Below are 23,012 nucleotides of genomic sequence, written 5' to 3' on the forward strand. Positions count from 1 at the left end.
AAACAAGATTTGTACATGGACCAGTGCATGGTAATTTTACATTGTACATGTATCTTAATCTTGAACACAGGGTGCCAATCGTAAACTCTCATTTACAACCCCAGCCCCAGACAGAGCTAGTTTTGCCTTTGTACAAGCAGACTTTTTGTCTGTATCAAGTAGCTTTGTTCCACACCAAAGAGGCCACGGCTACAGCTGAAACTAATTAGTGTAAGTACTTTTATTGCAGTTCACTGCAGTAGCTTTGCTGTCTAATACAGAAAATGGTTGTAATTGTATGATCAAAAGCATGAAGACGGTACACAAATGACCTGGATGAGTTTGAATTAAAATTAAAAGTCTCTGGATTAAAGAATGGTAATTTTCAGCCAATAGTTTGCCTTAACAGTTGTTGTCTATCTATGAGACATACTAACTCATTTACATTTCTTCATTGATTGCGAAAATTTGGGCACAGACTGCATTGCCATTACAAGAATGATACTTTGATATGTTACACTATAGCACAGTCACTCGTGAATCAATACACAATGGCCAATGTGTAGCTATGTGGTGTGCATTAGAAAATGAATGCCACACAGTAGACTGTCAACAGTCCCTTGTGCCTTTTGTCTCTTATTAGTGTAGTCTCTCACACATACGATGGTGTGGGGAATCACAAGCGTAGCATCGAAGGCGCGAGCTGGGCACATCCTAGACTGTCAGCAGTCCCTTGTGCCTTCTCTGTCTCTTAATGGTGTACCCTCTCACTCGGGGTGAGGAATCGCAGGCAAAAGCATACATGGACACAAGGGACTGTCCTCTGTTGCAGGACTTTGGTTGCTATTAATTATTCATGAGATGTGATGTTGAGAGCAGGGCAGAGGCAATAGAAGAAATTTGCCTAGAGTTCATAAGTGCAATTGAGTTTTCATCTGACATCTCGAATTGACATTGAACAATCTCATTTCAGAGAACTTTGTTGGCTTCCCGTCACGCACACGATATCACATTATAAGCTCAATCATGTGCATAAAGTTAACGTGGGACTACTCCAGAAAAAATAGTTTACAATCCTTTGTTTTTGAAAGTAATATTTACAGTACTGAATCAGGCCCTTATTCTACTATTATTCCCTTAGTTTTACCCATGCAGGTAGTGTTGAGTTCCACAAAATTCCAAATGACACTCAGAGCATTATTTCAATTAAAAGAGGTTAAAAGCTGATTTTTAGCTCATATTTGGTTTTTATATAAATACCAAAAAGAGCTTATATGGTGAGTCGATGCGTCTGTATGTATGTGGGTATGTATGTGTGGATGTATGTCCGTCACATGCAAAGGCTCCCATACCACCAAAGCTACCATCTCAGTATTTGGTGTACAGGTAGATGCAGGGGTTGAGATGTGACGTTGTTCAAATGAACATCTCAGTGTCAAATATATGCAAATGAGGAAAGAAAAGGGGGAAATCCTGCAAATGTGCAGGAGTGGTGGCAGTAACTGAAACAGCCCACACATCTGAGTAAGAGATTTTTGACCTTTAACCTATTTGTATGCAGGGTACCTATTATGTGTGGGAGTGGTGGCAGTAACTGAAACAGCTAATTAGTCATTTCCTGTCATTGTTTATGAACTGTTACATATTAACAGACCTGCTCAAACCATAGACAGTAGAGCAGGGGAAGAAAGTCCATGCTCAAACTAAGAGGGACAAGCTGTTTCTGCTATGCATGTTGCTAAAGTTGACCTCCAGTACCTAAAGTTTCAGACCTTATTTACTTTTGTCATTCTTGTTTTTCTGGTTTAAATATTTCTTGTTGTTTTTCTGGTTGTACTGTGCAGAAATCATTGTCATAACATCAACATAGAATTTTCCTGCACTGAACAGATAGAAACAACACTTATTGTTGATCTTTGGTATATACCAATTCTGATCAAATTTGAGCGACACCATATAATTGCGGTATTTTTATAATTTAATAGAACTTTTCTAAATGGTACTTTCCTCTTTTATAAGTCCCCACAGACGAAGTCCAGGGGGACATATAGATTGGGTCATTTCCATCCGTCCATGCATCCGTCCGTCCGTCCACGCAGATATCTCAGACATGCCCTGGTCAATTTCTTTTAAACTTTGCACAAGGATAGTACCCTACCCCATACAGATGCAAGTTGATTTGTTTCAAAATGCGATCAATTTGGCCGTGTTAGATGACTTTTTAGTTTACACCTCCATAGACTCCCATGTATAAGGCAGTTCTCCATAGACTCCCATGTATAAGTCAGTTCTCCGTAGATCCCATGTATAAGGCCAAGAAAAATAAAAATTTAGTTTCTCATCATATTCATATTGCAAAAAGGATGCAGTGACACAGTTTTTAGTCCCCACGGAAGAAGTCCAGGGGGCTTATAGATTGGGTCATGTCCGTCCATCCATGAGTCCATTCATTCACGCAGATATCTCAGACATTTTGACAAAATGTCACGTGACCTCGGTGACCTTTGACCTCAAATATACATATTCGTCCATAACTCAGTAACCACAAGTGCTACACCCTTCATGTATGGTATGATGGGACACCTTATGACACCACATATTGTACCTCATTAATTATGCTCATATCTAATTTTGAGCGAGCCAATAGAGCTAGAGGTCTGATTTTTGGTATATAGGTATAACTTAGCAATACAATTTTTTTGACAAAATGTCACGTGACCTCAATGACCTTTGACACTCTAATATACATATTTGTCCATAACTCAGTAACCACAAGTGCTACACCCTTCATATTTGGTATGATGGGACACCTTATGACACCACATATTATACCTCATTAATTATGTACATATCTAATTTTGAGCGAGCCAATAGAGCTAGAGGTCTGATTTTGGTATATAGGGGTAACTAAGCAATACAATTTTTTGGACAAAATGTCACATGACCTCAATGACCTTTAACTCAAATATACATATTTGTCCATAACTCAGTAACCACAAGTGCTACACCCTTCATATTTGGTATGATGGGAGACCTTATGACGCCACATACTGAACCTCATTAATTATGTGCATATCTAATTCTGAGCAAGCCAATAGAGCTGGATGTCTGATTTTTGGTATATAGGGATAACCATAGGATAGAAATTTATTGACAAAATATGTGAACTCGATGACCTTTTACCTAAAATGTATGTTTATGTCAATAAATAAGTAACCACAAGTGCTATGTCCTTTATATTTAGTAGGATGGGAGACCTTATGACAACACACGCTTTACCTCATTAATTATGCACATATCTAATTCTGGGCAAGCGAATAGAGCTACAGGTCTGATTTTTGGCATATAGGGATTTATTAGCGATACAATTTTTTTGTTTCAAAATGTCACGTGCTTGATTGTACATATCTATGCATAACTCAGTAACCACAAGTTCTGTACCCTTCAATTTTGATAGGACATTATACCTTAAGATGTCACATCTTGTACCTCATTTATTATGCGCATATGTATTTCTTGGCTGGCCAATACAGCTAGAGGTCTGATCTTTTTTCCCGATTTAGAACCATAACTTAGACATGCCTCATGTGTTTCAAATTGGGAACAACAAAGGCCTATGTGCCCTTAGATCTCAACATATTTCTTAATGACCACATTTCCCTGCCCCATCAAGACTTATACTCCTATTACAAGTTGGGACTATGTCATTGTCAATGACTTGTTAATTCTGTATTACCCAACACAATGTGTTACCCAGCACAATGAGTCCTGTCTTTTGTCTGCATTATATTATATGTTTGTGGTGTTTGCATATGGATATATTGTGCAAATTAAATCAAATACTGCCTGGAGCAAATTCACTAATTCGAAAAATGAACATGACATCATTATTTAAGCAATCCCATATCTTGGTTGTTTGCATTTTGTACATGACAGCGTGTATATTGTAAGTGTTCATTATGTTTTTCTGTTTATTTTTGCGTGGAACTGATTAGCCATGGCGAGACATAGTTGTAATCTGAATGTCTAAACACATTCCCAGCACCGGAGTGGAGAGATATGTATGACACTGTGACACTTTGACGCTACGCTTCGAAACCAGAGTTTCAAAACCATGGAATGGTTCTGTTTTCGAAAGATGGCTTCAAATGATAAGTTTCCTTGATAACCTGCGTATAACCATCCCATGGCAGTCCCCAGGGGCCACTGCCTTGCTGGAAATAGGTTCATAACTACAAATACCTGTTGATCCCTACGCTGATAAACAGCAGATGCAGCTCATTGTATGTATATCATAGTTCAATAGCCGGACACTAACCCGGACACATAAGGCCAAATACACAGTCAGTATAGAAACGTTCGACCCAGTAACAAATATGAAGAGTACATCACACTTTATAGTCACTGTATTTCTCAAAACAGATGTTACATTCAACATTTATAATCTAACCCGAAATCTGACCTTCAGCATGCAAGTTTCCGATATGCATGGCCATCTTTTCCTCTTGTGTTAGTTTACATTTAATGAAACCAATGATAACTGAAAAAAATACCATAACGTAACATGTCAGTAAGGTCGCATATAGACTGAAAGATTCAGTCGTGTATTAATATAACTGGTCGGATTTTTCATGATTACAACTGTATAACATGTTGCCTTTTGGATAACAATTAGCTTACTCTTGACTTTTCATAATTCAAGTGTGTTGTTGAATCAAAATCTGCCGTATGCCTAACTCACTTTTGACCTGTTAAACGCCAAAACAAACTGGCTGCTATTTACACAATGAAAAAGCCACAATAATTGTATTTTAATGTAACAGCATAAGGTTTGTCAAAATACTCTGCAATAAATGGGTATCACCTAGACCTTGAGCACCGAACCGATGACCTTGACCTTCATTATGTTTTGACCTTGCGACATATTGAATTTTGATGCCATTATTTCTAAATATGCAAGGAATACCGGATACAGTAAGGCTGAGTTACTAAACATAAATCTGAAATGCGTTATCGCATTATTCCAGTGGAATAATCGATATCGATATCAGTGGAAATGTGGCGTAGAATTGGTATAATGACAGAGTAGTAAGGGAGCCGTCATTTTCTATAGGTAGCGGTCAATGGAAGTGAAGCTGCGTATATGAAATGAAAAATTGTAACACCCTAATTCCTCCACTGTAAATTGTGATCCCTTTCATAGATACCTCCTTACGACAGAATAGGGTTTATACACTTATCGTTCTCATTAATATGCAAAAATAAATATTTGTCTAAAATGTTGATTACATTTCTTAAAAATATGCATGCAAGAACAATGAAAGACTAGGTCACAAGGTCATACGCGACTATCAATGTTACGATGAAGAAGGGAAAACATATTAATGACTTATAATAAGACTGTACTCTGCAACAGCAACCATTTGTTCAATACTCAGAGTATCTGTTTGAATAATGAATTTCCCTGTTTAAATATGGAATCATCCTAATATTTCTCCAGCACATTTCAACTTCCATTGATATCCATAACTTCACTGGAATAATATATACAATATTGTTTTCCTGGCGTATGGTTAAAAGTCAGCCTCAATGTATCAGTTCGATATGCCGAAAAGTCAACACTCGTTATGAAGGTCATTGTCATCATTTCAGGCCAGTTTCATATCAGTGTGTCTTGATATCTTTAATGCTGTTACGTAAAAATGAAATTATTATGGCTATTTAGTAGCGTGAATAGTACCAAGTTTGTTTTGGCATTAAAAAGGTCAAAACTGAGTTTGCATTATTTTGATTCAGCCTACAAGATTCGACAATGTGTAGGGAATTGATACAGCCAGCGGTCTTATGTTTCCCAATACTTTCACGCTACTTTGAACTTTCAAGTTTAAGGCAAGAAAATAATTTAGCTGAGCGGTAAGGCTGTAAGCTGCAACAATTTTGCGATTTAACTTTTTCCCCAGTTTACACTAACGCTTTCCCATCTTCCATGTCTTGCATTGCCATTTCCCTTGTCATTTGGAAAAATGTGACAATTACTTCAACGCAACCGAAATCAGGCGATTAAGATACGTCGTTGATTACAAGTCCAGCAGTACTTGAAACACAAGCTGACTTGATTGAATGCACACCGTCTCGATACAAATAGAGCAGTGCCCTTCAGCGATATGGGATTCATACCAATTACTGTTTTCTCTTCATCCTACAGTTTGGCCCACTTCTGCATTTTGGTTTGCATGAAGTGGAACCTCTTCCAAAAAACAGTGTTATCATTTATTGTACACTTACATCAATGGTGCGACAGGGACCTTTGCCCCTCGCCCACTTTATGAGAAGAGATCAAACAGCTCAATGATAAAGCCCGATGCTTTATTAAAAGAGTGGCCAGAGGAATGCATTTAGTAACTAGCAAGGCGAAAACATTTTTGAAATTATGTGTTCGGAAATAATAACAAACTATTCTAAAGGTATTTCTATTAGATGTATTGAGGTGAGTTTTGCTGTTTTATCGTAACTGTCATAAATCAACATAACGAAATTCACACAGCGCGTCATCTTTGACACGGTGAAGTACCTTGCTATCGTAAGTATGTCAATCAAACGAAATGAATACAGATGTGTTAGCAGATGTAACGCCGACGATATGAATCATTATAAATTATGATACACTTTTCAAACGAGATCTGTCAGTGGCCGTACGATTGATTGGTTGAGTTCTGAAGTGATGCGAATGGGCACTTATCTCATTGGTGGCCATTGGTGCACGGTTTGAGCGCATGCGTTGACAATTTAATCGGAGTTTTGGGAGTGGAAATCCGACAAGACCTGGCGTCTTCGTCGCTTCAGCTCTTATCAGATGCGTTAGCAAATGCCAGAAGCTTCGAGTGAGATTGCAGTGAAAGGGTGACAGAGAAAGTCAAGTACATGTGCCTCTTGAAGGTAAGTTGAATTCATGCGTATGCTTTGAGCGAACCTCAATCATCTTTGACTATAACTTTCTCTCTCTTTTTAGGGGGGGGAGTCACTCAAACAAACATTGCTTGTAAACAAAAAAATCATCTTGCTTTACAGATGGAGACGCTTGCACACATCACTAACTTGTGATTTGCAAATATGTGCTAGTTACTTCTTAAAAATGTTCTCGGAGAGTCAGGATAAATCCAATGGAATAAAATCCAACATTACAGGCATCACCATAATGAGCATAGGAAACTGTAGTACAATGAAGATGCTTAGGCCAAACAAAATAATATCACAGTATTTTCTGGTAACCTGAACTACATGTACCCTTGAAAAACCTCCGATCCTACACACTTTTCATGCATGCGTAGCACACTCTCATAATCAACAGTTTACAACAGAAAAATCATTATAGACAAAAAGAACGATGAAAAGACAAGGGATTCCAAATCTTTGGGATATAATACATGCAGAGCCGTGTCATCATGAATCTGCAGACCGTTCAAATGTAATTTTAGCGCTTCGTCGTAATTATGTGAAAAATAATACATCAAATTTCCACCAAACACAGGCGTAAATATCTAACGCGTTCTCCCGCATAGCATCTCTGCATGCTACCATACACTTGTATGAAAACGTTGTTTATTTTGATGATACCATCAATGGGCTTCCTCTTCGTGCCCAATTTCTGATCCAACTTCGAAACTGATTTACTTCTGCAAACTGCACCATAAAGATAAATTAAAACAGATTAATTGCAAATTCTCTCCTGATTTATGGAAAAACCAGAAGTTCTTGGATAATCATTTAATATTTTCACCACTGTTACAAAATGCCGAGCAAATGGTTTAAGTTCAATCTAAAAATTGACTTCCCCCTAGTGATATTTTGAACATCTGATTTCTCCATCATTATTATCTTACTAATCTCGTCAAACTCCAACTCGACGAAACGGTTGACTAAACGTCAAAGTATGTCTGCGAATGCTTCATGAGCTCTACAGCGTGTGGAGGGGTCGCAGTCAAACAACTGTAACAACTGAGCTCGGTTATTGAACCATTCCCTTTAAGGGTAGGGATTTGGCCGAGTGGTTTTGACTGTGATGTCTTCGCAATGAATGGGAGCCGTACGGTGTGTTTTCGAATCCGATCGAAAATCCACCGAATTTCTTTACTTTCTCGTATATTATGGCGTATTTACCGTTTATATCATGCCAGTCTTCAGGCTACACAGACAAGCAAATGCTTGTTCCCGAACCTTTATCAGCGAAACCAATCTCTCCGGCATATAGTTTGCAAGCCCAAGTTACACTCATTTATCAATGTTTTAGCATTAAGGTAGTATGCGCCTCGAAACTGAAAAGTCAAACTTTCCTGAATGAAACTTTCAACCATTCTCCTACTAAATTAACAATAAAAATCGGGGTCACCGTGCAAAGTTTTGAACTAGCGAAACAAATTACCCAACATTTTGCGATATTTGAAATTCATAATGGCCGCCATTCCTGTGTTAACTCTATAGGGCGGGGGCATAAAATTTCGGCTTTCGTAAAGTAAGAAATTTAATGTTTTTCTTTTTCTAAGAGCTTTAAAATGACCCCAACAAGTGGTAGATCAGAAAAGAATTACAGACATTTGAGAGGCTGACTATTTGTCCCCGAGGCGCGATCTACCTTAATTCACTGGGTCACTGGACCCCAGCAATGTTAGGTCAGCTCACTGAACAAAGTACTCGTGGTCGTAGATTGTAGACTATAGGATGTGCCCATCCCGCTTAAAATTAAACTTCAAGTATTGCGACAATTCAGTTTCGAACTTGTCACATGCAACGGTGACACAAAACGCTCGTCATGGATCGCAAATATTCCCATGAATAGCGATGTGAATGAAAAATTCTTTTTAGAGGGAGAGAAGGCAGATGTTTGCAGAAGTCATTTCAATAAACAATGAAACTCCTTGTAGTGAAAAATTAATACAATAGGTGATCTAGTGCAAAACTTATGTCAACACCACGTATTCATGCAGAACTGACTGTAAGGAATTTAAATGTAAATCCCTGGAGGGCAGTCCATGAGAAGCGGTAATGTCAAAACAATTACTTTACCGGAAGTCAAGCTTTTACAAAGCGAAATGACAAACGGTGTGTTCTACCATCATTATTTCAGATAAAAGTTTATAAAGTTTGGAATTTTATTGGGTAAAAGCGTCGCATGGTTCTTCTGAAACGATTACATGACTGCGCTGTAGGAAGATGCACCATGCAAACAATACACAGCCTATTCCAAGCGAAGGTTCTCAGAACGAAGCGTTTGAATTGAATGAAAATCCTGGTCACTCTAATGGGGGTTTTCCGGACGAAAGTATACGAGAAAATGGAAGTACCCAGTAACTCAAGCAGACAATAGCAACCAAGACAATCAATCGAGCCAGCCTAGAAATTTTGACGGCTGCATTTCGTCAAGAAGAGAAGGCTTCAACTTTGATGAACATGGTGAGCAAGTTTCTCTTTTTAAATGAGCGGTACCAAATTATAAAATAGATATAGCTGTGTGTATGATCGCTTGCTGTAAATTTTTACCGTAATACACTGGACCACGTCTGTAGTTTTTAGACTCGACCAGATACAGTGTCCTTTTATTTCCTGGTCAATGGGAAATATCATTTCCCCGATACAACACATGTGACATGAAATAAGCTGGACTTTGTGTACCCTCAACGTACTTTGCGGGTCACAGTCTCCTCAATATAATGCAGCATGCGCGTACAGTGTTTATCATGCACATTGGCACAAACAAGGAAAAGAGGTCACTAGGTTTGATAAACTAATATAATTCCGTTCTGCGAAGTTTCATCGATCGATCTAGCAGACTAGTCAGCCCACTGGCGCCTGTGGTCACAACAATATCATAACATTTATATAACTTGACAATGAACCCACGTCAATTTCTTACATTTGAACTGTCTTTCTAGCGTTGAATCCGTGGATAGTTACGCTACATCCTCTTTTCCATTTAAGCGAAATATGCGTTTGAGAGAGAGAGAGAGAGAGAGAGAGAGAGAGAGAGAGAGAGAGAGAGAGAGAGAGAGGCTAAGGCTAAATCTATATATGCTGCCGGTACACCTGTTGCAGTCTCGGTGAATGAGGGTACGATAAAGTTGTTTGATATTCCATTTGTAAATGCACTGAAAAGATCGACATTTATAAGTCTTATAAGTATGATAAATGAAGATTTCCGATATCGAATGATGGCTGGAAATGTCAACAGCTATTGGTAATCTCTCTGGATCACAGGAGGACAATTCGGAGTGCTCAAAGACAGCAACGCAAATACAGAAACTCAAATGCTGATGAAGTATTTCCACAACCTATCTGGATTTGAGGATGGAACTGACAAGATTGACCTTAAATTCGTCGCTGGTTTGATTGAAGCAGGAGCCGATATCAACGCAAAGGATGACCAAGGACAAACAATACTACACGAGGCAAGTATTAAACATATCAACGAAGACAGATAAGATTGTCTTTGGATTATAGCTTCCACATATACATTTGGTGTGAGCTTTTAATCTGCAGCTGAATGTGAGCAAAGATTGTCAGTCATCAAACATACAGACGGACTTTTTGATATTTTGATCGATCAGCGCTCTCCCTGCAAATGCTTCAACTATGGGTAGGTCTGCGAAAGCTTAAAGGATTTGAAAATGTGATGTTGGTATAAGGGCGATAGGCTATCATTAGGGTGCTAGAGGGTGATATGATATATCTGTGAACTTCGTTTCAAAAAAAGAAAGAAACACTAAGGCCACGTAAAAAGGCAGTGGCGCCTGGAAGTAAAAATCATCTACACTACATGAACAGATCGAAAATACCATAATCGAAAGTTACAGCAAATACCATGTCATAAAATATTTCAATTTCACGCTGGTTGTATCAGGTGTCGGGCTTGAAATGACCAGACTTTGCAGGGGCAAGGTCTGAAGTTTCGTGGCGGTACTGAAAGGACACCTAAAAGTAATTAAGATGTAAGGTAGAGTATGCGCCTCGAAAGTGAAAGACAAACTTTTGCTCAATCTTTCCTCAAGGAATCTTTCAACCATAGTCTTTCACAAACAAGAATAAAAATCGGGGTTCATCGTGCAAATTTTGGTACTAGAGAAACAAATTACCCAAGATTTGCGGATATTTGAATTTCAAAATGGCTGCCATCCCTGTATTAACTCTAAAATTTTCGATTTTCGGAAAACTAAATATTTTGTCTAACACCAATAGCTTTAAAATGAGCCCCCACAAGTGGTCGATGACAAAAGAATTGTGAATAATAACGTATCGATTAACTGATAATATCTGATTAAGCGATTCATGGGGAGCGATGGATCGATCGATTTATAGATAGATAGATATCAGATAGATAGAATCGGTTAGTTACTACGTTATCGGTTGTAACAGGCCCTCCGGGCGAGTAACTTTGAGACATATTTCGGCGCTCCCTTCGGGCGTGTTACTTTAATGTATCAGACATATCTGGATGTTTGCATATTGGAAGTTTGTTATGCAAAGAAACTGACTAATCCCTTACTGTTCATTGAATGTGACAGTGAGAACAATAACAACACAAATGAAATAATAAAGTCCTATTTAAAACAATATAAGATGTTTGTGTTATCGATACACAGCATTCGTCTTTATAACGGCAAAGTATTCCATCTATTGTCTACGGTTATAGTATACTTGTATTTTTGACAGACTTTGTTCGTTCCCATAGGTAGCACGATGCTGGCACACTGACGTCGCCGAGTTTCTGATTGAGAGAGGGGCCGATTTTACATGCGAGGACCAGGACGGTTGTCAGCCGTTGGACGTAGCTTTGGCGGTGAACAACCTGGACATGATAGAGTGTTTTCTGGAGCGTCAAGAAATAGATGAATATAGAGAATACAATAGGGGAAGACGTGAGGGTTTCGACTTTGAGGAACAAGGTGAGCGGATGCATCTATTGTGTGTTTCCTTCTGCAATGCAACAATATGCATGTGTGTTCAACATGTTAAGGTGTACTCATATTCGACTCTAAAACTTACAATAATCTAATGGTGTAGCATTTTTGAGGCTCATTTTGAAGCTTACGGAGGAAAACAAATTTCACATGGATACTTTTATGAAAATCTGGAATTGTATTTTCTCCCATAGAGATACAATAGTGACGGTGGCCATTTTGAATTTCAAATAGCAGTAAATATTGGGTAATTTGTTTCTCTAGTTCCACAATTTGCATGACGATCCCTCCCTCCACCCCCCCCCCCCCCCCACCCCGATTTTTATTTTTGATTTTGAAAGGTTACGGTTTAAAGTTTGCGGGGTAAAAGTTTGAGCAAGAGTTTAAGTCTTTCATTTTCGAGGTGAGAACTACAATTTACCTTAATATAACTTTTACGGAAAATCTGGCCTCACATGATTTGCCTTAATTTGCCTCTTTAATTCCGACGTGTAAGGTCGCTGATTTCGCAAAAGCGAAAATATTGTCATTTTCTGTGTAATTGTATGTTGTACCACTCAGTGAGTAGACAAGAAATATGATGAGAAAAAGCAGTGTTCCCGTGATAAATTTGAAATACATCCCATAGAAATACGCTATCCCCTGATTTTGTGCAGTTCACACTAATTAATGACAAATTTAGCGTTCAAACATGTAAAGAGCGGATAAGAATTGAAATAATTCTTTTGCTGTTTCCTATAGCATGCAATTTAACACATTTCTTTACAATGCTTTTTAGATATATGAACAAACAATGTCGGTTGCCAACCGCACACTGAAGGCACACAATTATATTTTTATCAAAATCTCCAAGAAAATTGCCGAGTCAGCGTTTTTTCACAGGTTCTCCGAACGTAAAGAAATTTGCTATTTTATCTTGAAATATAGCACGGTGACACCAATACTTAAAATATTTTTTCCCCAAAATGACTACTGATTCCAAGTCTTAGGTGAAAATCTCAAGAAATGACAATATGACGAGGAAGTTTTCTTGCATTTGTGTGAAATAGACAGACATCCCCATGACTAGTCCCCCTACAATTGTTCTGAGAAATATCACAGACAAAACTCGTTGCTATGCTTACTCCGATACCCTCTCTTGCCTGTGAATCATGACGCTAATTCCCACTGCCGTTCAAACCGCTCACGTTTGGTGAGTGTCGAAGTAACTGGTGATCGTCCTTGCGAGAGCCAGTTCGTGTCCAGTTATTTCTTCTTCTACATCTCTGAATTGAGCATTTTGAAAGATACAGGCACGCTAGTCATAGCAAAACATCATCGCTTATTTCTCTGTTCTGTCTTTATGAATGCACGAAGCTGAGGACACGGTAGGAGCTCGGCTGGGAGAGTACGAACCCTATGAAAACACGGACTCCGAGATGGCCACTAAAGCTCTCATGAAATATTTCCGCCGATTAGCAACATCAAAGGCTGAGAGAGTCAGTCTCTACTACGTTGAACACTTATTAGACAATGGCGCTAACATCAATGCAAAGGATTGCAATGGACTGACAGTATTGCATGAGGCAAGTCTGGTATCAACAATTTTTGTTTACAATACGTTGACTAAATGCATACGTAGTTTGAAATAAATGGTTACTCTACAAGGCGGTTAAACATTGTCTAGTTGAAGTACAGTTGATTGTACATGTATTTGCAAAGCTGATCACAACAAGTTTTTACTTGATTTTCATTGGAATCGAAGTTTTGCGTCTCAATTATTGTATGTTCTTCTTATCACATTTCGCAATGAATCCGCACTTTGACTCCTTTAACTCGTTAAAATACGGGCGCTTCACTCGCACACAACGCTATAGCAACCATGTGTACCAAACTTTGTGTAGTACAACAGCAGTCTCTGGTGTGTTTGCGTGTTTTGACGGACTTTGTTCGCTCCATACAGGTAGCTCGTTGTTGGCACACAGACGTTGCAAGGTTTCTCATTGGCAGGAAAGCCGATGTAAACAGTGTCGACAATGAAAATCGTCGACCGGTGCACATTGCATTGGGCGTGAACTACGTGCACATGGTAGGGATTTTGTTCGAATATGAAAAATCAAAGAATTCTGACGACTGTAATAAGAGATACGGGAATAGAAGAAGACGTGAGGATTTCGACATAAAAGATAACAGTGAGCAGATATATATATATATATATATATATATATATATATATATATATATATATATATATATATATATATATAATATTACCCTCCACCGTCCGGAGGGACGGTGTGCCCTCTCAAGTCTGGCGGTACACTGCTGCATACCAATTTAAAAATTGTAATTTGTATTGACTAAGTGTCTTGCAATAAACCCATTATCTGTTAATTTTTCGAATGTAAAGGATAAGACTAAGACACAATATGCATCGAGTTTCATTTTCTTCAAAATGGTTAGCAGTGACTCAGCAAGCAAATTTTGTTATATATATGATTCGTCTCTTTTATATAGAGGTGCGTATCAGAGGCCTGAACACCGTGAAATGAAGTTCGACGTGTATAGAAACGGCCGCTACAACATGAAATTGGCCTAAAGCATCTTTAAGAAAATTTTCCAGGCTCCAAATAAATTCCATTATCGACCAATTACCATTCTTTTCTATCTTCAGCTTTGTTCAACGGCGAGGGCGCAAAAGGTGGCCAGCTCGATGGATCTCAGATCAACAAAATCAGTGAAAGGGAAGAGACTAGAACCCTGATGACGTACTTCTGTCACCTAGCAACATCTACAAAGAAGGATGAGGAAGTCAACTTGTCTTATGTTGAATATTTACGTCAAAGTGGAGCCGATATCAACGCAAAGGATCAACATGGACAGACAATAATGCATGAGGCAAGTCATGTAGTAGAAGGGATAAATCAGATATGATCTATGGCGATCACAAACCAGGCATGGCACAGCATCTGTTTCTAGCCTTGCTACCTGTCCTTTCCTGATCAGACATGTGTTTTGGCATACAGTTTTTAATATGTCATCTATACGCAACACTAAAAAGTGCGACTCTGAACATTTTGTCCGAAGTATATGTAAAAATTATGTTTGTTACAAAACCTGCTAGAGTAAGGGGGGTGTGCTGAAGTGGAGCAACGTAAATGTTTAGTCAACAAGATAAGTCAAAGTGTGTTGACTACATTTTTCCGGGGCTTATAAATGTTGTAATCTGTGACATAGCAAACTGTTGAAAATGAGTCCTTCCTAAACGTGATGTGTTCGACAGAAAATGTTTTTGTTTCGCTTTATTTGATAAAGAACACCACTACCAACTCAAATCGCATGCAAGTAAATAAATACATTCAAATTCCATCCATACCTTTCAGGTCGCCCGATGCTGGCACACAGATATCGCTAAATACTTTCTTAAAAAGGGTGCCAACGTGAAAAGTGGTGACTTTACTGGTCGTCAGCCCTTGCACGTGGCTGCAGCGGTGAACTACGTAGCGATGGTTGAGTTACTATTGGAAAAAGGAGGTACAGTATCATGTGGTTAAATTTGCAAATTTAAACAAGTGGCATATGACACAAGACGCATCATTTCTCAACATTTCTTCGTCACAACGTAAGCTGAAATACACAATATTAACCTGGAAAACATTGTAAATCTTGTTTAAATGTTCAATGTCATTGCCGAGAGAAATAAGTGATCAGTATAGAGCATTGATCTATGATTTTTGAAGTAAACCAGGAAACTGCACTTCACGAGCGGAACGGAAAAGAGCAGGCTATGAATGGTGAAAAAAACACACCACATGATACTGTTAATTGAACCATATAGAGGGGTTCCCCCTCTACTGTCTATGATTGAACTATCAGTTTGGTCTTCACAAACCTGAAAGACTGACGTAAAAGGTAAAGACCGAGATCATCTCCATATTCTGATTTTTATCACATTGGTATAGGAAGTCAAAACAATATCTCGCAATAATGTAGCAGACTGGATTCCCACCTTTACACAGCTAAGTTGATTTCAGCATATTAAGTGAGTCTTCACAGTCAAGGGTGCAAGGAGGGGTAAACCATCCAATAACGTAAGCTTAAACACGATTTCAGCGGAGATCGATGCCAGGGCCGGGGAAAACGGTTATACGCCGCTTGCCTTCGCAGCTTCAAACGACGCATGTGATGTTTTGTCACTCCTGTATCAACGTGGAGCTGATATTCACTTGAGAGGACGGAAAGGGAGGACAGCGTTGATGGCAGCAGCAATAGCAGGTACGGTGTACCGTGCAAATGTCTTTGGTGTGTGAGATGAAAGAAAGTTGACACTTCTAGTCAGGAACGGCTTCAGAGAAATCGGAACGGCGGTCAAAATTATGTCATGCGAAAATCTGTTTATGTGTATTGATTTTCATATCCACTGAGATGCTAGGTTTGCCATAAAACTCGTATTATAAAGATTCACATATACTAATCATACCTAAAACAGGGCAGCGTTACCGAAGGAAATCAGTAATTTTTGGCACCACCCGTCCAGTAAAGGGAGAGCAATCGAACATTCAGTGGAATTAAAAGAAACCAGCAAAACATCTTGTTTTTTCTCAAATATGACGGTATTTTGTACTGCTATGCGTAATCACACGTTTAGTCCTGCGCCAAATTAAACAGAAGAACATCTTTTCTCACATTCCTGGCCGCTGGGAGTGCGGGATCGACAGTGCGGGAAAAATCGATCCCACACTCACAGAAACCGTCCCACACTCTGCAGTAAATATTATACGAGCTCTGATTGGATGATAAACAGTCTGTTTTGTTCCACGCGCAAAATGTTATCCAATGACACGGCGAGTAACACACGGACCAGAACTACAAAGTAAGCATGTTAAAGTACAGCGTCAGGCGACAGAGTTGTCACGACTTTTGATAATATTTTGTGGTCATGTGAGAAAAAGAATCTCACACACCAAGGACCTGGGATCATATTTCTCACATGTACACTCGTTGGAGATATTGCGGCTCGTGTGGAACAAAATATCCCCAACTCGTGTGAGAAATCTGATCCCAGGTCCTTGGGGGTGTGAGATTCTATCAATCTTCAGCTCCGTCATCAACAGCATATAGAGTTCACAAGTACATATAGCAGATCGTGCAGGACGTGCGTCGTCTTGCAAACGCCGTCGACATTCTTGGACATGCAATGCGCATTAAAATGTCGATAATCTGTGAAATCACGATAGCTGACCTTTTGTGTTTCTAATGTATGATGCTGATGATCAACTACCTTCAAATTTGAGAAACCCGTAAGCATCGACCGTGAAGTTGAATTTTATTACAAAACGCAAGTCATGAAGAAATGTATATAATGCAAAGTAATAAAAATCGTTATTTACAATGTTTTAAACATATTTGAGAGAGAGAGAGAGAGAGAGAGAGAGAGAGAGAGAGAGAGAGAGAGAGAGCGCGCGACCCGCCGTCCGTCGTGGTTAAAAATAACCTTTATCTTGTTTTTTATATACTTAGATCGCAGTGAAGCCAGTAAACTACTGCTCAATTTAGGTGCCAGGGCTGAGGTAGTAGATGATAATGGAGAACCATGTATTGTGACAATGCTGGCCAAAATGCCAACTGTGGTGAGTCGAAAATAATCATGCACTTAATGTGGTTTTAAAAAATTTACTGCGCCTTGGTCTAGTTGTAACTTCTTTTGTCTATACCTGCCTATCCATTTATTGTGAAACGAGCCAGAACTGAAGTAGTTTGTATTTGTGCGTGTAACGTGCGCACCATTGATATGTGCAAGGTGTGCGCCACATTTATCTAACCAAAAGTAAGGGAAAACATTGCGACCACAGGCGCTTGGCACATTGCTGGGATAATAATCGTATTTAATATGTAAAATGTCTATATTGAACCTGATTATTCAATAAAAGAATCACCCTACGCGATATTGGTGTAGGCCTATAGGCCTATAGGCCTACACCTTGACTGGCATTGTACCTATGGCTGCCTGGCTCGGGCCCGGCGAACGCACTGCATAATCATCAATGTGTAGAATGTCTACATGACTTCATTATTTATTAAAGAATAATGGTACGTGATATTACTGTACATGTTGGCTAGCTTAACCGAGCGGCTGTAGAGCTCTGCAGGGCTTGGGCCCGGCTTTGGCCCGTTGTCCACTGCTGCACAGACAGGAAGTCAAGGCGTGAAAGTAATTCACAGCCCGATTTCATAAATCAGCGAACTTCACGGACTCTGAGCGTTTCCGGTGAAAAAACTGGTCAACGGTCAGATGGTTGCATAAACAATCGATCGACTGGCTTCTTTTGCCTAAAATCATACCCTACCCTACGCTACTGGCGAGAAATCGTCCTGAAATCGGCTGGGCACACCAACCCAGCACCGGCCATTTTGAATAAGCTGCATGCAATGTATGCGCCTGTGCATACAACCCTTGGCAGATGACGTCATTGCTCTTCTCTCATTGGACGCGTACATTGAATGCAGCTCATTCAAAATGGCCGGCGCTGGGTTGGTGTGCCCAGCCAATTTCAGGACAATTATTCGCCAGTAGCATAGGGTAAGGTATGATTTAAGGCAAAAGAAGCCAGTCGATGGATTGTTTATGCAACCATCTGACCGTTGACCAGTTTTATCACCGGAAACGCTCAGAGTTTGTGAATTTCGCCGATTTATGAAATCGGGCTTTGAATTACTTTCACGCCTTGACTTCTTGTCTGTGCAGCAGTGGACAACGGGCCTAAGGCGGGCCCAAACCCCGCAGAGCTCTACAGCCGCTCGGTTAAGCTAGCTGACATGTACAGTAATATCACGCACCGTTATTCTTTAATAAATAATGAAGTCAGGTAGACATTCTACACATTGATGATGCAGTGCGTTCGCCGGGCCCGAGCCAGGCAGCCATAGGTACAACTACAATGCCAGTCAACATGTAGGCCTATAGGCCTACACTAATATCACTTACGGTGATTCTTTTATTGAATAATCAAGTCGTATATAGACATTCTACATATTAAATACGATTATTATCCCACAATGTGCCAAGCGCCTGTGATTGCGACAGTTGTTCATGTGAATGAGAACACATGACCTCGCTACATCTTTGTCTGACTTCCGGAATTCCCGATGAAACTCCACACCGTCGAATCATTTGTTGCCACGTCAAATCTTGACCAATCAGAATCATGGATATGGCTCAGTCAGGTAAACAAAGTGACTCATATAGTAATATTCATTGTAGCACGAGACATAATAGGAACCCACCAAGAGGAAAAATTATGAAGACAGATACAAAGCGCTATAACAGCGACGTTTTCTTCGATTTCATTGCATTCGGTCCAGGAAACGTATTAATGTTGTCGTCTGTTGATAATTTTGTTGCAAAATTGCCGCTGGAAAAGCCGCATCTGTTCGTATTGTGAAATAACTCGACCAGCACTTGTATGCTGTAGTTATATTCCATTTATCAATGTTGAAAGAAGTTTCTCCGTTCAAAGGTTTCGTACATAAAACTTGGATGGCGAAATAGCTCAAGTGACCATAGTTGTTCATACTGTAAAACAACTTATGCACAATCACATATGCAAACTGGTCGTATCCTAAGTTTTCAGGTAGTCCAGGACCTGCTAAGTTTTCATTGAACAAGCCGCTAATTATGTCAATCATGTATATATACATAGTTTTGTTACAATAAAAGCGAGCAAAGTATAAAAGTTGTCAATCTGAGCAGCTTAAACCGACATTGTTCACTTACAATTTTTTCTGACACGTATGTGTCAATCGATATTAGTGTATCTAACACAGAAACCAGTGACGATGTACATACTCTATTGCCTGAAAACGACTCTTCGTCCCCGTTGTGCATGAGTACATTAGCAGAAAGGCTTTGCTTTTTGACAGACGATGCCGCCATATTGTTCGATTGGTGTTCCAAGTACAGAAAGATTGCATAATCCAAGCTACCGCAGGGCCAAGAGATCTTGTTGCTTGAAACCTTTATCAAGATGTCAATCATTGTGATATACTGCCTAATTGCAGAACTGAAACTTGCACAATGTCGATTCGGTATAGTCGTCCTGACAAAATCTGGCAGCCGTCCTTGGCACTGATCACCGGCCCTCTTTGTAAAATTAACCCTATTTGTAACACAACCAAATTTGTAACAAAACTTAACCCTATTTGTAACAATAACGTAATTTGTAAAAAACCTTGACTGTGTTGTTTAGATTTTTATGAAATTTGCATATTTATATTTTTGTGGGCTATTTTCCTTTTTTTCCTTGTCGAAATTCATTTTTTCGGAAACTGCTCGTCAGATTAAATGTTTTAAATTTCGTTGCGCAGGTTCCTAGGGATAATACTCGTAAGATATAATCAAGTTGTGCAGATATATGCCAAATTTTATTTTTGGGCAATTTTCACCAATTTAAAAATCTTCTTTTTTAACACAAGTAGTGTTAGGGTGTAGTATAGGATCTCAAGCTTCACCGGAAATAGCCGATATTACATTTCACGAGACAGAAATGAGAATAATACAGAAACACAAAGAACAGATATCGATCTTGCTGAGCGTCAGAGACGATGTATTTCTGATTTTCATTGGACCACAACACGAACAAAATGAATTCATATTAAACATCAACAAAATGCACCCTGCTTTCAAATGTTCGTTTGAAAGCTCCTTTCAAGAAATCACATATTTAGACCTAATTATCTACAAAGGTCATCGGTACAACAAAGAGAACATTCTCTTCATAAGAAACACACAAAACCAACAGATACATGCCAGTTCTTACAGACAAACTCATGCCATCCCGCAGCTACATTCAAAGGCCTGGTCAAAGGTGAAACATTACGATACATTAGAATATGTAACAAAGAAACCGATTTTACACAAAAAGTCACACAATTTAGTGAAAAATTACAAGACCGACAATACAAAAAATGAAATAGAACGCACTATCAGAGAAAAAGATCATAAAAGCAGAAAAAGACAACTTGAACAAAAAGAAAAAATAAACACCACCAACAATACTGATGTCTTCATAACAAAATATAGCCCATACATCGAAATGACAAAAATCAAGCAAACCCTGACAGAAAACTGGAGTGAACTTGAAAAAGACGAAACACTAAAAAAAATGTTCCAAAACAACCAATAATCGCATACAGAAGGAACAGAAATACAGGCGATACACTTATAAACGCCATACTTCACAAGAGTTACAATGGCTCGAACACATGCGCCTACAAGAAAACAACAAGTTCAAAACATAGACTTTCTAGCTTCCCTACTTGAACAACGTAAGTGGAACAACATACTAACACATAAAAGCAATCCACCAATCAACATGTCTCACCAATCAAGAATGAATTTTAAGCAACTGATGAAGAAAACTGTTTTCGACACGTAGCGCCAAATGATCGCAGTGTCACATTAGTCTCTCCACTCCAGTGCGGATTAACATCAAGACACGTAGAGTAATACGGGCGTGTCTCGCCATGGCTAATCAATATTTTACATAAAACAGCAACAATGATATACACTTCCAAAAAAATGAGTTTCGACAAGGAAAAAACAGGAAAATTACCCCCGAAATACAAATATGCACATTTCATCAAAATTTAAGCAAATATGGTCAAGTTGTTTTTCAAAAATCAGGTTATTGTTTCAAATATGGTTAGTATTGTTACAAATTGGGTTATTGTCACAAATGGGGTTAGTGTTACAAATAGGGTTGATTGTTACAAATAGGGTACTACAGGCACTAAAAGGGATTTGATTACGACCTCTCTTATCTCTCCAGGCTCCCGGCGGTCTTAACCAGTTGCACGAAATAGACAGCGCAAACAGACAGCAAATGTTCCATCTTCAGCATTTAGAGCCATGGAAAGCGAGTAAGTCACACATGTAGCAGTACTGGAGAGCTGTACTACGTTGATCCTCTGCAGTGGATGTTACACGGTATATTTCATATTATTACAGTGGATACAGTTTGTGATAACAACCTACTTTTTGTCTCTGTACAAAGCAGTCTTGAGAGCTATATGTGTTAAAGATAGAGCGATGCGCGATATATTTTTAAAAGCACGTCCGAGGTGAGTTGTCGTTTTCTTAGGAGAGTTATGAGAATATTATATCGCTTCCTATTAAAGTGACGCATCAGCTGATCAACTTTGTCGTAGCTATCAATGACCGTTCTATTATCATCGACATGTATTAGCGAATCATGGAACAGACTGAGCACGTGTATTGGTAGTGTATTTTCCATACACGTTATGCTGCTTGACCAGTCTGATTAAAATCAGAAAGAGAGATGGCGACGTTTCCACTTTTGCTCATTCTTTGTCGTTCGCGTCTACAGCCGGTCGCCCCACTACGTCTGACCCACTACTACGGAAGATTGCTTTAAAGACTTGCGCTTTAGGGACTTTTTTGTTACCCTGGAGTCCGTACAAAAGTGGTGGTCATAAACCTCTTTCCGATTGGTCGGCAATTTCGGCCGAAGCGCGAAATGTGGATATTTTGGACAGTGGTTGAGATGTAGTGAAGCGATGTGCAGTTAACGAGATCGGCAAAGAAGAAGCAAAGGTGGAAATGACGGCATCTCAACATCTGATTTTAATCAATTCTAATTTATCGTTCACAGGCTACATAACTCTAGCGGTAAGGCAAAAATCATTTCTACTGTATATAGTGTCTGCATGTTCGGCGTACAAGTGTTTGTCGTCAATGAGACTAGCAAAAAGTAAACTGCACTCTGTCTAGCTGTCCATCTCGTTCTATTCGGATGTGTCTTTCTGTCCACCACTTTCTCTGACTGTCTGCTTCCTTCCCTTTCTCTGTTTTATGTCATTGTCTCTGTCAGTGTGTCTGTCTCTCTATCTATCTCTCTCTCTGACCGACATGTGTAATTTATCTTGTGCTGTCTTTTTGTCCATAGGTCCAGATAGCATTATATATTATTGCCTGAATTCATGGATTTATGTGCCCGAGAGCAGGTGCCCGACGCCACGAGGGCAATTGCCCGACGCCAGGAGGGCAAATTGTCTCCTGCTGCGAGGGCACATAAACCCATGTATTCA

At 39.2% G+C, this 23,012-nt stretch overlaps 1 protein-coding gene and 1 long non-coding RNA gene across 2 annotated transcripts; both read left to right on the forward strand.

Annotated features, from left to right (window-relative positions):
• Positions 1 to 6,795: 6,795 nt before the first annotated feature.
• LOC139132588 (uncharacterized) lies at positions 6,796 to 10,395 on the forward strand. The gene is made up of 3 exons (XR_011552363.1): positions 6,796 to 6,915; positions 9,101 to 9,426; positions 10,228 to 10,395. It is a non-coding gene; the product is annotated as an uncharacterized lncRNA (long non-coding RNA).
• A 4,906-nt stretch (positions 10,396 to 15,301) lies between these two features.
• LOC139133659 (ankyrin homolog) lies at positions 15,302 to 21,841 on the forward strand. The gene is made up of 4 exons (XM_070700411.1): positions 15,302 to 15,440; positions 16,020 to 16,181; positions 17,427 to 17,536; positions 21,734 to 21,841. The coding sequence occupies exons 1-4, from the start codon at positions 15,413 to 15,415 to the stop codon at positions 21,839 to 21,841; spliced, it is 408 nt and encodes a 135-aa protein (XP_070556512.1). The 5' UTR covers positions 15,302 to 15,412.
• The last annotated feature ends 1,171 nt before the right edge of the window (positions 21,842 to 23,012 follow it).

Source organism: Ptychodera flava, chromosome 5 (genome assembly GCF_041260155.1).
Source record: "Ptychodera flava strain L36383 chromosome 5, AS_Pfla_20210202, whole genome shotgun sequence".
NCBI classification, from domain to species: domain Eukaryota; kingdom Metazoa; phylum Hemichordata; class Enteropneusta; family Ptychoderidae; genus Ptychodera; species Ptychodera flava.

Bases quoted from the DNA above. Each gene is read 5' to 3' on its own strand.
- LOC139133659 (XM_070700411.1), top strand. From the start codon at position 15,413: ATGGTTGAGTTACTATTGGAAAAAGGAG. The intron at 16,182-17,426 runs GTACGGTGTACC...TTATATACTTAG, and splicing joins GATGGCAGCAGCAATAGCAG to ATCGCAGTGAAGCCAGTAAA. The intron at 17,537-21,733 runs GTGAGTCGAAAA...TTATCTCTCCAG, and splicing joins TGGCCAAAATGCCAACTGTG to GCTCCCGGCGGTCTTAACCA.